Source organism: Coturnix japonica, chromosome 2 (assembly GCF_054131305.1).
Source record: "Coturnix japonica strain WE chromosome 2, WE-NBRP24, whole genome shotgun sequence".
Lineage (NCBI taxonomy): Eukaryota > Metazoa > Chordata > Aves > Galliformes > Phasianidae > Coturnix > Coturnix japonica.
The window spans coordinates 84616660-84628687 of NC_140664.1; the positions used below are offsets into that span (position 1 = coordinate 84616660).

The 12028-nt window shown below is 36.9% G+C and overlaps 1 protein-coding gene across 2 annotated transcripts in view; it reads left to right on the forward strand.

The window, feature by feature from the left end:
• The window catches only part of MARCHF11 (membrane associated ring-CH-type finger 11), a 30146-nt gene extending 18555 nt beyond the window's left edge, over window positions 1-11591 (forward strand). The window contains exons 3-4 of one of the 2 annotated variants that reach the window (XM_015854387.3): window positions 3918-4110; window positions 10790-11591. In XM_015854387.3, coding sequence (XP_015709873.1) covers window positions 3918-4110; window positions 10790-11112 — 516 coding nt within the window. In that variant the 3' untranslated portion in view covers window positions 11113-11591. The remainder of the gene's footprint in view (window positions 1-3917; window positions 4111-10789) is intronic. The other variant, XM_085537840.1, reaches the window with a different exon arrangement.
• The last annotated feature ends 437 nt before the right edge of the window (window positions 11592-12028 follow it).

Genomic DNA, 12028 nt, shown 5'->3' on the forward strand with positions numbered 1-12028 from the left:
TTTTGTGACCTCTTTATCATAAACAGTTACTTTAAGACTAAAAGTTGAAGTAAACACGTAGCAGGGCATGCAGTAAGGTGAATGATTGTAAGAAATCAAATAAGGCTTAAACGTCTCTGGTACTTAAACAGAAAAACTCTTCTATCCCTAAGCATTTATCTGAGTGTATTCTTACACTCTGTAACTACACTTTGCATGAGATTTCAGACAGTAGAAAGCATCGCGAATCCAACTGCCGTTCCTCTTCATAAATCCTGTTATGAAATGCAGTGTAACCAAACAATACAGTCCCATGTAGTTCCTTCTCATTGCCTAATGGCTAATATTGTCTATGGCTAAGTAAAGAACTAAATCTTCGGAGCTTATTTACATATGAATAGTGCAATAACTACAGAATACCTTCTCTGTGTGAAAAATATGCCTGTCTCAGACCAACCTGCTTACTCTTTATAATTCATACCCAAACACAATAATAGCTAAGGGAAAAATGAAGCCATATATTTCCTAAGAGGCAATCTCAGACTAAGTTTCTGAAGCAAAATTGCTTGGGGGCAGAGGGCCAGGGAGAAGAAAGTTTCATTTCTGGTCAGTCAGACATCAGTATCATGCATGGGCTTCTTGCCTTTTGTACTAAGGAAAGACATACACAGTAAAAAAGGTCCTGAATCTGATCATGTTAGACTTGAACACCTACCTACCCTACTCTGTCACTGTTGTGCTGTTGGATTCTTCCAGCAGACAGCCTTGCACCAGGAAACAAATTAGCAGTTTTGTGTAAAACTCTTTGGGGTTCCTGAGAGCCTTCCATATTACACGTACCGCCCTTCCTCCCCTGTCTACTGTGGGATCTTCTTGATTAGTTTAACTTACAAACTGTACTGAGAGGAAGATAACATATGTAAATTGCTTAGAAACTGCTGACCTTCATATTGAGGAAGGTGGAGGAGTATAGTTTCTTTTGTACAGAAGAAAGGCAGCAGACACCACAAAGGTCAAAACAGCTGAGTAATAGTAAAGAACATCCAACCCCCTTTATGGGTTCCTCGTGGTTGTTCTTGTTTGTTTTTGTTTTAATTGCTCACTGATTTTTAAAGGCAAAGGGACTAGGAACCATGATCTGTGGAAGGCTTATGCATTTGCTCAGTAATTAAAGTGGCTCCCCTTCCTGGTTGGTAGCATAGTAGTATGTTGAATTTGTGGAATTATTAAATTTACGGAGCTTGAGAGATGATTGTTACTTACATTCTTGACAGCCCGTTCATCTGATCTCAGGAACAACAAAATGACTAGAGCACATTATTAAGAAGATGCCAGGGAGAGGGTGAGATAATCTATATGTCTCTTAGGACTTTTAAAGGTCAAAGTTTTCTAGAAGGAAGTTTGGGGAAAGTCAACAGATGCCCTAGTGAGACCTTTACATGAGGAAAAAAAATAAAGAGGCAGAAATGGCTGAGTCTGGTTATGAATGGGAGGTGACAGGAATAGAAATTGCATGCCTGGCTATGCTAGAATAGAGGGTAAGCTTTATATCTAGACTGCACTCTATGTTACTCATCCTGAATGTTTGGACCTGCTTTTCCTTCTGCTCAGTTCTAGTTCTGAGGAATAATTAAAAGTAATTGAAGTAAAAAAAAAAAAAAAAAAAAAAAAGATAAAAATAAAAATAGAATTCCAAGTAAGCTGAACTAGGCTTAGGGAACTGCATTGTGAAAGACCAGCTGTTTATTTCAGTGATAGACCTTTTTTTTTCAGTTTATTGCTAGCTTCTTCCATGAATTTGATAGTTTAATACTTTATGACAGTTAATGCATAAAACTGAATTTTACTTCATGTAAACATACTATGATTTCATGCATTCTGAACAAATATATTACAGGTCTGTCTTATACTGATATGAAAGAAGATAGAAATACATACCCAACAGCATTTTTGACAGCTTTCTGCCAGGTCACACCATGTAGCATTAGCTTTGTAATGAAAAATAAAATAATTTTGTTTAACACATCCCCACCAAGTCTAAAGAGAGCATTATGAATTTCAGCCCTGCCATTTAAGTCCTGTGTACAATATCTGAATCATGAGAAGCTCACATCATTCTGTCATGCATTAATTGTAACAGATCTTCCATGACCCTGTAAAAAAACTTTCCTAACAAAAGAAATGAGTATCTAAGCTTGCTTTACTATTAAAAAAAACAATTTATTTCTGAATACGAATAGCTCCATTTCAACTCCCAAATTTCAATGAAATGATTAGTATGGGTTTAATAAGTTAATCATAAAAGAACAGCATTTTGAGATACAAAATTCATAAATTGTATGGCTGTCTTTTTGTGCTGTTACACTCAGAAGGCTGCAACAAGAGGAGGCAAGCAGGACCAGGTGTGTAAATTAGGCACCAGTCTAAAAAGTTAATGGGGAAAGCTGAAATGGAAGAAAAGGGAAGAGGATCTCATTGCTCGTCTAGCAGTGGGACTTGATGGGAGAGCTTAAATTGTGGTTCAGACTGAATGTAAGAAAGAAGTTTTATGACCTGAGAGCAGTAAAGAAGCACACTAGATTGCTCAGAGAAGTTGAGCTGTCTCCATAATTGGAGATTTTCAAGCCTTGAGCAATATGGACTGATCCCATCACTGACCCCGTTTTAAGCAGAAAGTTGAACTAAAGACCTCGCACAGCCCCTTGCAACCTGCATTATTCTAGCATCTTACAATCATACAATACTGGCTACCCAACTGCTGTTAAAAAAGAATGCTTTTATAAACTGAGAAAAAAACTATTACCAGATGGTTAAAGAAGTAATAGAGCTGTTGGTTCAGTTGGTTCAGTAGAACCAACAGTTCAGTAGAACCAGTTCTCCACCTGGTCCCCGTTGTAACCCTGGAAGTGGGCAGATGTTTTCAAAATTAAGAACAGAAATGATGTCAATCGAAAGATTCAGCACTCATCTTTGGAGCAGATCATGGGGCTAGAGTGGGAAGTCTGCCGAACTAATTGAGAAAAATAATTGGCTACAAAAGACCACATATGTTAAGGGCAATCTGTGATGATTTTTCTATTGTTACTATTATTTTTGTTGTTGTTACATTGTGTTTTGTTTTGGTGATTTTTAATTTTAACAGAATTTTACTTCTATTCATATCTTGACAAAATTCAGTAAGCATATTTTTACACTAAATTCTTAATTACCTCACATACATAGGATCCAGCCTTCCTAAGAAAGGCAGACATAAGTAAAGTGCACATGAAAGAGATGTGCCTGCTACCTATGCTCGGGGCTCTTCCCAGGTCTTCAGATTGCCACCATACTAAGCTATGGATGTCTCTTTGTACTCTTAATACTGGTTTATGCACAGAACCCCATCTCCCTTGGCACGTCTGGAGACAGCCAGGAGCTTCTTTGATGAGCAGCAGGAAAATGGAAAATGGCTTTGGTCTTGGAGGGGGGTGGGATGGGAAGGAAAGGTGTCACTTTCAACTTGTTATACTAACACTAAAACAGACGTAGACTGGCTTCCCAACTTTCTTTGTATTCTGTTAGCATACAAATATGAAAGGCTGAGTTCCGTTCCTAAAGACTAAGGTTTTGGGGTGTTTTTTTTGGGTTTTTTTTTTTTTTTTTTTGCTTATGTATTCAAAATAGAAATAAACTAATAACTCTTCTGAAGTTCACAGCTAGATGGTGATGGTAGTGATGCTGGAGGAGATGGCGAAGCAACTATTAGTTTCACTTTTAGTAAAGTGAAATAGGTAAAAAGGTTCTATAAAATGTTAGTGTCAAAAATATTAGTAACATTTTATGAAGATATGTATACATTTTAAAGTAATTTCTGATTTCAGGAGAAAAAAAAAGTGGAGTTGAATGTACAATCACAGAAAATAACATTTTTATCTTATACACCTTTGTTTCTCTTTTAGTGGCAGAGCATTACTATAACACTGGTTGAGAAAGTGCAGATGGTTGCTGTAATCCTAGGATCTCTGTTCTTAGTAGCAAGTGTGACTTGGCTTCTATGGTCAGCCTTCAGCCCCTATGCAGTATTGCAAAGAAAGGACAGCCTTTTTCAAACCTGCTATGGATTGTATGGTTTTATGGATCTAGTATGCATAGGTAAGCTCAAAAACTTTAAACAGCACAGACTGTGGTTTAAGACTCTGACTATCTATTTTTCTAATTGGTCACTCTAATTAATCACTCCAGTTGTTCTCCGATTTACTCTCAGCTGATACCAATATTGCTATTTACAGTGTTACCAATACTGCAAAGAGAAAAGAACTGAAGAGGCTTTACTCTCAGACTGATCAAAGCACCTTAGTGATGAGAATAGGATCAGTTTCAAGTACTTGAAAATATAGACAGCTAGCAAATTTCAGAAATTCGGAGTGATAAATGTTGGTGTTATCTCAATCTCTTATATGGGAATTGTGAAGGGCAGTGCTGCATTCTGCTCAATAAGGCTCGAGGAAACTGTATGATTCCCAATATCAATGGTTTTGCTCCAACCATAAAGCCATATTGTCTTTGATTGTCACCTCATTACTGTATCATAGAATCACAGAATGGCCTGGGTTGAAAAGGACCACAATGATCATCTAGTTTCAACCTCCCTGCTATGTGCAGGGTCACCAACCACCAGAGCAGGCTGCCCAAAGCCACATCTAAATGGCTGATGGCCATTTCTATTTGTTTTGTAAATTTTATGATAAGCTCACTCTCGGACATTTTTGTGTGAATCTTCTCCAAGCAGTGAACACAACTGTAGTTTCAAACGCGCTGGGCTGGTATTCAACTTATAATGAAAAACAAACAAACAAACAAAAAACCTCAGCTTCATCTCTAGCTACATCCTTGCTCCTGCTGAGCACTCAAAGGTTTTTGCTTTTGTTAGTAAAAGAAAACAAAACAAAACTCCAGGGCGTACACAAAAGATGCTTCAGGCGTTCTAAACTTTTCAGTTATATGAAATTCTATGGTTGGATTTTTTGGGGTTTTGGATGAGCCAAAATACTATTGAGTTTACCTACATAAATAAACTATTCTAAGGCGTGTGTTCAATAGACTGCTACATGCAGTTAGGTAGCTGCCCTTCAAGTCAACTGGGCTCAAGCCACCTCTGGACTGGAAGTTTGACATGTCTTAAATTACACAAATATATGTTTTACCAGCCTATCAGAGAAAATATATGAAAACCTTTACACTGCTTGCCCCAGAACTGGCTATCATTAAACATATTTGGATCCTGATTTTTAATAGTGCTTAAATTCAGTGCACATATGACTTATCTGGGACTTCAGAAACAGAAGTTTGGTAATTGAAAAATTCTGATAACACAGTCATTCAGCCTTCACAATCTACATGCAATTTCAAGTAATCTGCATTCTGTGAGCTTGTAATACCAGGAGTTCTTGTAACTTTTCCAAATATTTATTAATATATTCAATTCTATTCAAATTTATCATAAAATGAGGAATTTTAGATTGATAGTTTTAATTTAAATTCTTTGAATAAAAAGTTCTTTAACAGACAAATGTAATTATTATTTATGAGTCATGTAAAAACACAGTACTGCCAATTATGCTAATAACCTCCCAAAGACATTAACATATGCTTTTTACCATTGCATATCATATATAATCTCTTATATCACAAAGCTTGTAATGCTTACAGCCAGCTACTTCTTATTTAGTCTGTCCTCTGCTCTCATTTGTATCTAGTCATCCATGACATTTTCTCCATTTGAGCTTAGTCTTACAAGGGATTTGCAATTATACATATACTCCCACTAAAATCTCTGTTTATTTCACTCAGAAATTGTGCATGCAGATGAGTTTGCCTGTGCAGCACCTATTCCAAGACAAGTGGATGAGTTGCTGGTGGTACAATCAAGATTTAGTCCAGCTCATTTGAGTTATGCCTCCCTATACCGTTGCACAATGTTATATTTTTTTGCCATTTGTGCAGTTTAAATAGTTGTACTTCTTGAAGTATTTTGTTGTTATCACATTTTAAAAGCAATTTTCCCCAAAGTAATGACATGATGTCTTTCAATAGTTGCACATACTTGGCCTTCTAACCTTCTTCTGCTTCCACGTTTTTTTGTAGATGCTGTTTTTTAGCAAGACACTATTTTGGTGGGTTTTTTTACTTCCCATCCTCTCTTTGGTCAGTACTTTTTCTCAGCCTCATGCTTTGTACTCCGCCTTCCACCTTATTTCAGCCTCATCTTATGCTAGGCCTCCACCTTTCTCCAGCCTTTCATTACCTTTCAGCTTTTATTCTTGCCTCTCACTCCTCTTCAGCCTCCAGTTTTTCTCAGCCTGTACTCATGCATCTTGTATTTTATTTTTTTTTCCGACTTTTCACTGCTTTAGTTTATTTTTCTTTTACCTCCACCTCCTTTATTATTTCAGCAGCACTTTTCAAGTTCAACCTTCTTCTTAGCCTTTACATTTTCTACTGCTATCCATTCCTTCTTTTTCCCTCAACTTTTTTTAACCTGGACCTTTAATTTTTTAACCTTTAATTAACCTTTTATGGTTTTCTCAGCCTCACAACCCTTTTCAGCCCCAAGTCCTACTCCAGCTTCTTCTTATTCTCAGACTCCTACTTTGTCAGAGCTCTCAAACCTTCTCAACCTCCACTTCTCAAAATCTGTCAGTCTCTCAGCCTTCCACACAGTTTCTCTCTCCACTTTTCTCTTATCATCTCATGTTGTTTCAGTCTCCCCTTCTTCTCATGCTATTTTCTTAACCTCCCAACAACCGTGGATTTTATTGAACCTCCCACCCCATTTTGGTCTCCTACCTCCTTTTTTTAATACATCCCACCCTTTCTTTGGCCTCGGCTTTTTTTCCAGCTTCCTTTTTTATTTTTATATCTTTTTTAATTTAAATTTTTTTTTTTTGAGTCTTCCACCCCTTTTAAGTTTCCACTTTATTTCAGCCTGTACTTTTCTTTAGTCTCCCATCCATTTACAGTTTTGGTTTCCCACCTGTTTTCAGCATTCACTCTTTCACAAGCTCCATGTTTTCTAATGTCAGCCAGAGCTTTTTTTTTCAGACTTCCCACCCCTTTTGGTCTCCTACTATTGTTTTGGTATCTCACCCTTCTTTTGTCCTCCCAGCTCTTTTTAAACCTCTTCATTGGACCTTCTACTCTTTTTTGTCTTCCTTCTTTTTTTCCCTCTAACTTTACTTGCAGCCTTCTACTCCATTTTTTGACCTACAGTCATTTTTTTCAGCCTCTTACTTTCAATCATTTTTTTCTTGTTGTTCATGTGCTCTGTTTTGTTCTGCTGCTCCTTTTTGACCTTCCACTCCTTTTTCTGCCTCCACTTCTTCTCAGACTGTTTTTCTTCGACCTTTCAATGAAATAGTCATCTTTCAAGCCCTCTTTCATGCCTTTTTCTCTCCCATCATCACAAATAACATCTATAAGACTAATTCCCTTAGTTGTAAAACTGTGCTGGCAAAGGTTTCTTTTTAATAACGAACACATGTAGCTACAGTATTTTTTCACTCAGAAACAGTTTTTTTCACAATTCTATCTAACACTAAATAGTTGAGTAATAGTTAAATTGCTCCTTTGAAGTGGATGTTTCACTTTAATGCTTTGCCAATTATTTGGGTTATTTTTTTGTTGTTGCCATTTTTGTTTTGTTTTGTCTTGTTTTTTGTTTTTGTGAATCTTCAGACTTTTGTCCAGTGTGTGAAGGCTGTTTTTAAAAAGTGCTTTTAATTCCTCACTAAAAAAATTATTAGGCTACTGGGATGATAATTCCTCAGTGATTATAAGAGAAATAAATGTGATAAGTAAGACAAAACAGGAGCCTAATGCCACATCTGAACAACAATGTGTCTGTCCTTCTTGTAAAGGCATTCAGTATGAAAAAGCTCACGTGTTCTGTGGTTCAGGATATGAAAGCCCTTGGACAGAGCAAATGAAAGAATCTCACAGTACTTTACAATGAACCAACAAAAAATGATATCCTCATAATCCTATTGTCTGGCTCCCACCGCAATCGCTACATTTTAGAAATAAATCCTGAAGGTAAAGCCTTCTTAGAACCTTAGCACATTTTGCCAGGTCTCTCATTCCCAAAACTCTGGTCCTTGTAGATGTTACTTGGACATAATGTTGGAACAGCTAACAGCACTGAAATCTAACACTGCTTCTTGGGATTGTCTAGGTCAAACAAAGCATTCTGCTGATCTGTAATTTTTTCTTCTAGGACTGTGCTATTGTGTACTCTGTGGTATTGAAACTATGGGGTTTCGAACAAGTTAGTGTAATTCAGGGATTTATACTTTTTCTTTTCTTTTCTTGTATCCCCATTCATTGCCATGAACCTCATAAGAAAAAGGCTCTTAGTCAGTATCATGCAGCTTCATTTTAGTGACCAACTAACCACTTGTATTCTGATCATCAGAACTTCTCTGCAACTGGAAAATCATATCCAGCATTTAAACCTTACCCAGATTTCCCCTTATTTATGGTCTCAGAACTTTTGGTGTAGAGAGGTGATTTATCTTTTTCTCTGCCTGAAAGTTTCTTTCAAAAGAGACAGGCTGTCTACTGGCATTCTTCTGCCTCTTCTGTACAGATCCTTCTGAATTTGCAGTTTTATCAGGTGGGAAATCAACCTTTTGAAGAGAAAAGTTAGGAAAGTGCTCCTTTTTTCCTTCAGCATTGCCAAATCAGTCAACTTTATTTCAAGCCTTGCAATATTTGATTCTTTGTTCCTTAGCTCTTTGAGAGCATATGTGAATAACAGCTTCCATTTTAAAGCGGGTTTATCTTCCCCACCACTGTTGAGAAAAATCTGAAAATATAATTTCACTAAATCCTGAAAGCTCAAAAATAGGAAAAAAAAAAAAGTTCCTAAATATAAAACAGTCCTATGACTTTTCTGTCACAATTCTGGGGGGGTGCTTTTGATTCTCTAAGGTTACTCCACATACTTCATTGACCCTTTCTCATTGCTTCCTACTGCATTCTAAAAATATGCTGTTTGGGCACCAGTGGAGAGCAGGCAGATGTCAGAAATCTTTAGACTGGGTTAAATAAGTTCTTTCAATTTTATTTCATCACAGACTTGTGAGAAATTGGATGGAAGAGTATTATGATCCAGGAACAGGTAGAGGGGAACTCCTATTACGCTCTTTTCATTCTGTAGGAAATGCATCCAGGAAAAAAAAAAAAAAAAGAAAGAAAAAGAAATTGTCATCATAGCGATAAAACCCTGGTTTATTTAGTTTGTAGACTTTGTATGTGATCAAAGATCATTTAGCCTGTATCAGATGCTTCAAGGAATTCTAGTTGACTTGAGAGGCTCAGAGGGCTACTACACCTGCTGTCATGTGTCCTGGAAGCAACCTCGCTTTTATTCATCTTTCAATGCAATGATCTTTAGAAGTGTCTTTGAATACATACCCTTATCTGAAAATCATTGCACTTGAATTGGAGGTTTGCTATTCATATAAGTTCTTTTATCATACTTTCTGCTTGTGCCATCTCCCTTTGAATTATTCTTTTCTGGTATCACTTAACCCCCCCAAGAGACTTGGATGCTTAAATTAGAAGCTTGTTGTGTAGCAACAGGTAATACCTGATCTCTTTTCATAAAGAAGTGTAGCCTGTGGTGCAACAGAAGATAATACAGACTTTGATACGTATGGGAAAATTTTAAGCAAGTAACACATCAGACAACTAATTTATTGCAGCATTACTCAGAACCATACAAACTACCATGCCTGAGCAGAAGAAAAAACTAATAAGGCTGAAACTCAATGAACCCCACAAGTAAATTCATATTTGAAACAATCATGCATGAAGAATGTGCATAGAAGTATAAATAAATAAAAGTATATGCACACCTATGATAAATAAAGAATTTCATTTAAGTAAACAAATTTATTGCACAGTTACAAAAATCATGAGCCTACATGGAAGGCCAAAAGCAGATTGGTCTATTCAGAACTTAAAATAAACTGTGTTTTCTGTGAAAGGACCATCTAAAAGTTTTCTGGGGTATCATGAAGAAAGGTCGTGCTTTTGTCTGCTGAATTTTGGAGTGGAAGAAGAAAGCCCATCATCCTTGCCATGCTCATCATAATTAATCATAAGATGTAATTTCTTCTTTCTCTACTGAAGCAAGAAAGGAAAGTCATCATTCTTAGAGCTGTTCCAAGTTGCCTTAACTTTTCTGTGCTCCCAGGCTGAAATAAGAATGTAAAAACAGTACCATTTGTTTCTATTGAATTCAACAAAACACTGCTGAACAAATTTAAGATGGCTGTAGAAGGTCCAGCTTAAAAGATCTACTTAAACTGTTGCAATTCTCAATAATTTATTAAGACTCATTGTGAACAAGGATAACACCAGCATGAGCAATCAATCTACAGGTCTGCTGGTAAAGTTGATTGATAGGGGTTTACTTAAACACAAATACTTTTTTTTTCAGTTAGGCACACTCAGATAATTCCAGTATTCATTATGTTGAGCTTCTGTTCAGAACAATTTTATTCCCTACTCTGGAGGACTGGGAAATTTGTGTAATTTTTGGACTTTGAGTGCAAAAAAATACAAGTGCAGTATTTATGTGCATGCTCCCTTTTCCCCAGTCTTGAACATATGAGTATTACATTGCACATGTTCAACTTATTGGACTCGTCAGCTGTAGTGGCTTGATTCATTGCAATTTGGCATTATGAATTAAATCTGTATTTACTCTCAAGACGATACCCTGTGACATTTTGTACAAACTAATGTTTTCTTTTCTTAATTTCAGGTCTCATAATACATGAAGGTGCACCTGTTTATCGAGTGTTTAAGAGATGGAGGGCTGTGAATCTACACTGGGATGTGTTAAATTACGATAAAGCTACAGATATAGAAGAGAGCAGTCGAGGAGAATCCTCAGCAGGAAGGACATTGTGGTTACCACTGACTGCATTTAGAAACAGAAATTTAGTTCACCCAACACAGTTAACCTCACTAAGATTTCAGTGTGGCTACGTATTGTTACATCTGCTCAACCGCATGAGACCTCAGGAAGATTCATCAGAGGATAATGGCTCTGGGGAAGTAGTAATGAGAGTGACCTCAGTGTAAAGATTAAACTCACTGTGCTACACAGATAAGAATAACATGCCCTGATGTTACAGGGGTTTGGAATGTAGCTACAACGAATGGTAAAACCATTAACACTTGAAAAAAAAAACCAACAAAAAACCACAAAAAACCCCACATTTTTTAAAAAATGTAATGCTTTTTATACGATCAGCTAAATCACAAATACATTTTTCTGACAAAAAAACAACAAAAACACCACAACAAAAAAACCAACACCCAACCTCTTGCTTTTTATATAGTCTGGTTTATTAAATTTTTTGTCAATTTGTTACATAAGGTGTATACAATTATAGTTTAACTCTTAGGTCTTTGAATGCTGAAGAAAGTCATTTTTAAGTAAAAAAATATATTTAAATGTATTTTCTTAAACACTGGCTTTAACCCACTGTTATTATTTTTCCCACTTTCATGAGGATTAAACTGAACAGATTTCTTTCAAAAAGAAAAAAAAAAAGTTGACACAAGTCAAGTATTCTTTCTTTACTATGTCTTCATTTTTGTTGTCTGTAGCTCAGTTTGGGTTTGTGAAGGTGAGGGATATATTGTCATAGAATCCCAGAATCGTAGGGGTTGGAAGGGACCTTCAGAGATCGAGTCCAACCCCCCTGCCAAAGCAGGCTCCCTACACCATGTCACACAGGTAGGCGTCCAGGCGGGTCTTGAATATCTCCAGAGAAGGAGACTCCACCACCTCCCTGGGCAGCCTGTTCCAGTGCTCCGTCACCCTCACTGTAAAGAAGTTCTTGTGCACAATTGTGCAGAACTTCCTATGCTCCAGTTTCTGGCTGTTTCCCCTTGTCCTGTCTCCAGATACTGCTGAAAAGAGTCTGGCCTCACCACTTTGCCCCCCACACCTCAGATATTTATAAACCTGGATCAAGTCCCCTCTCAGCCT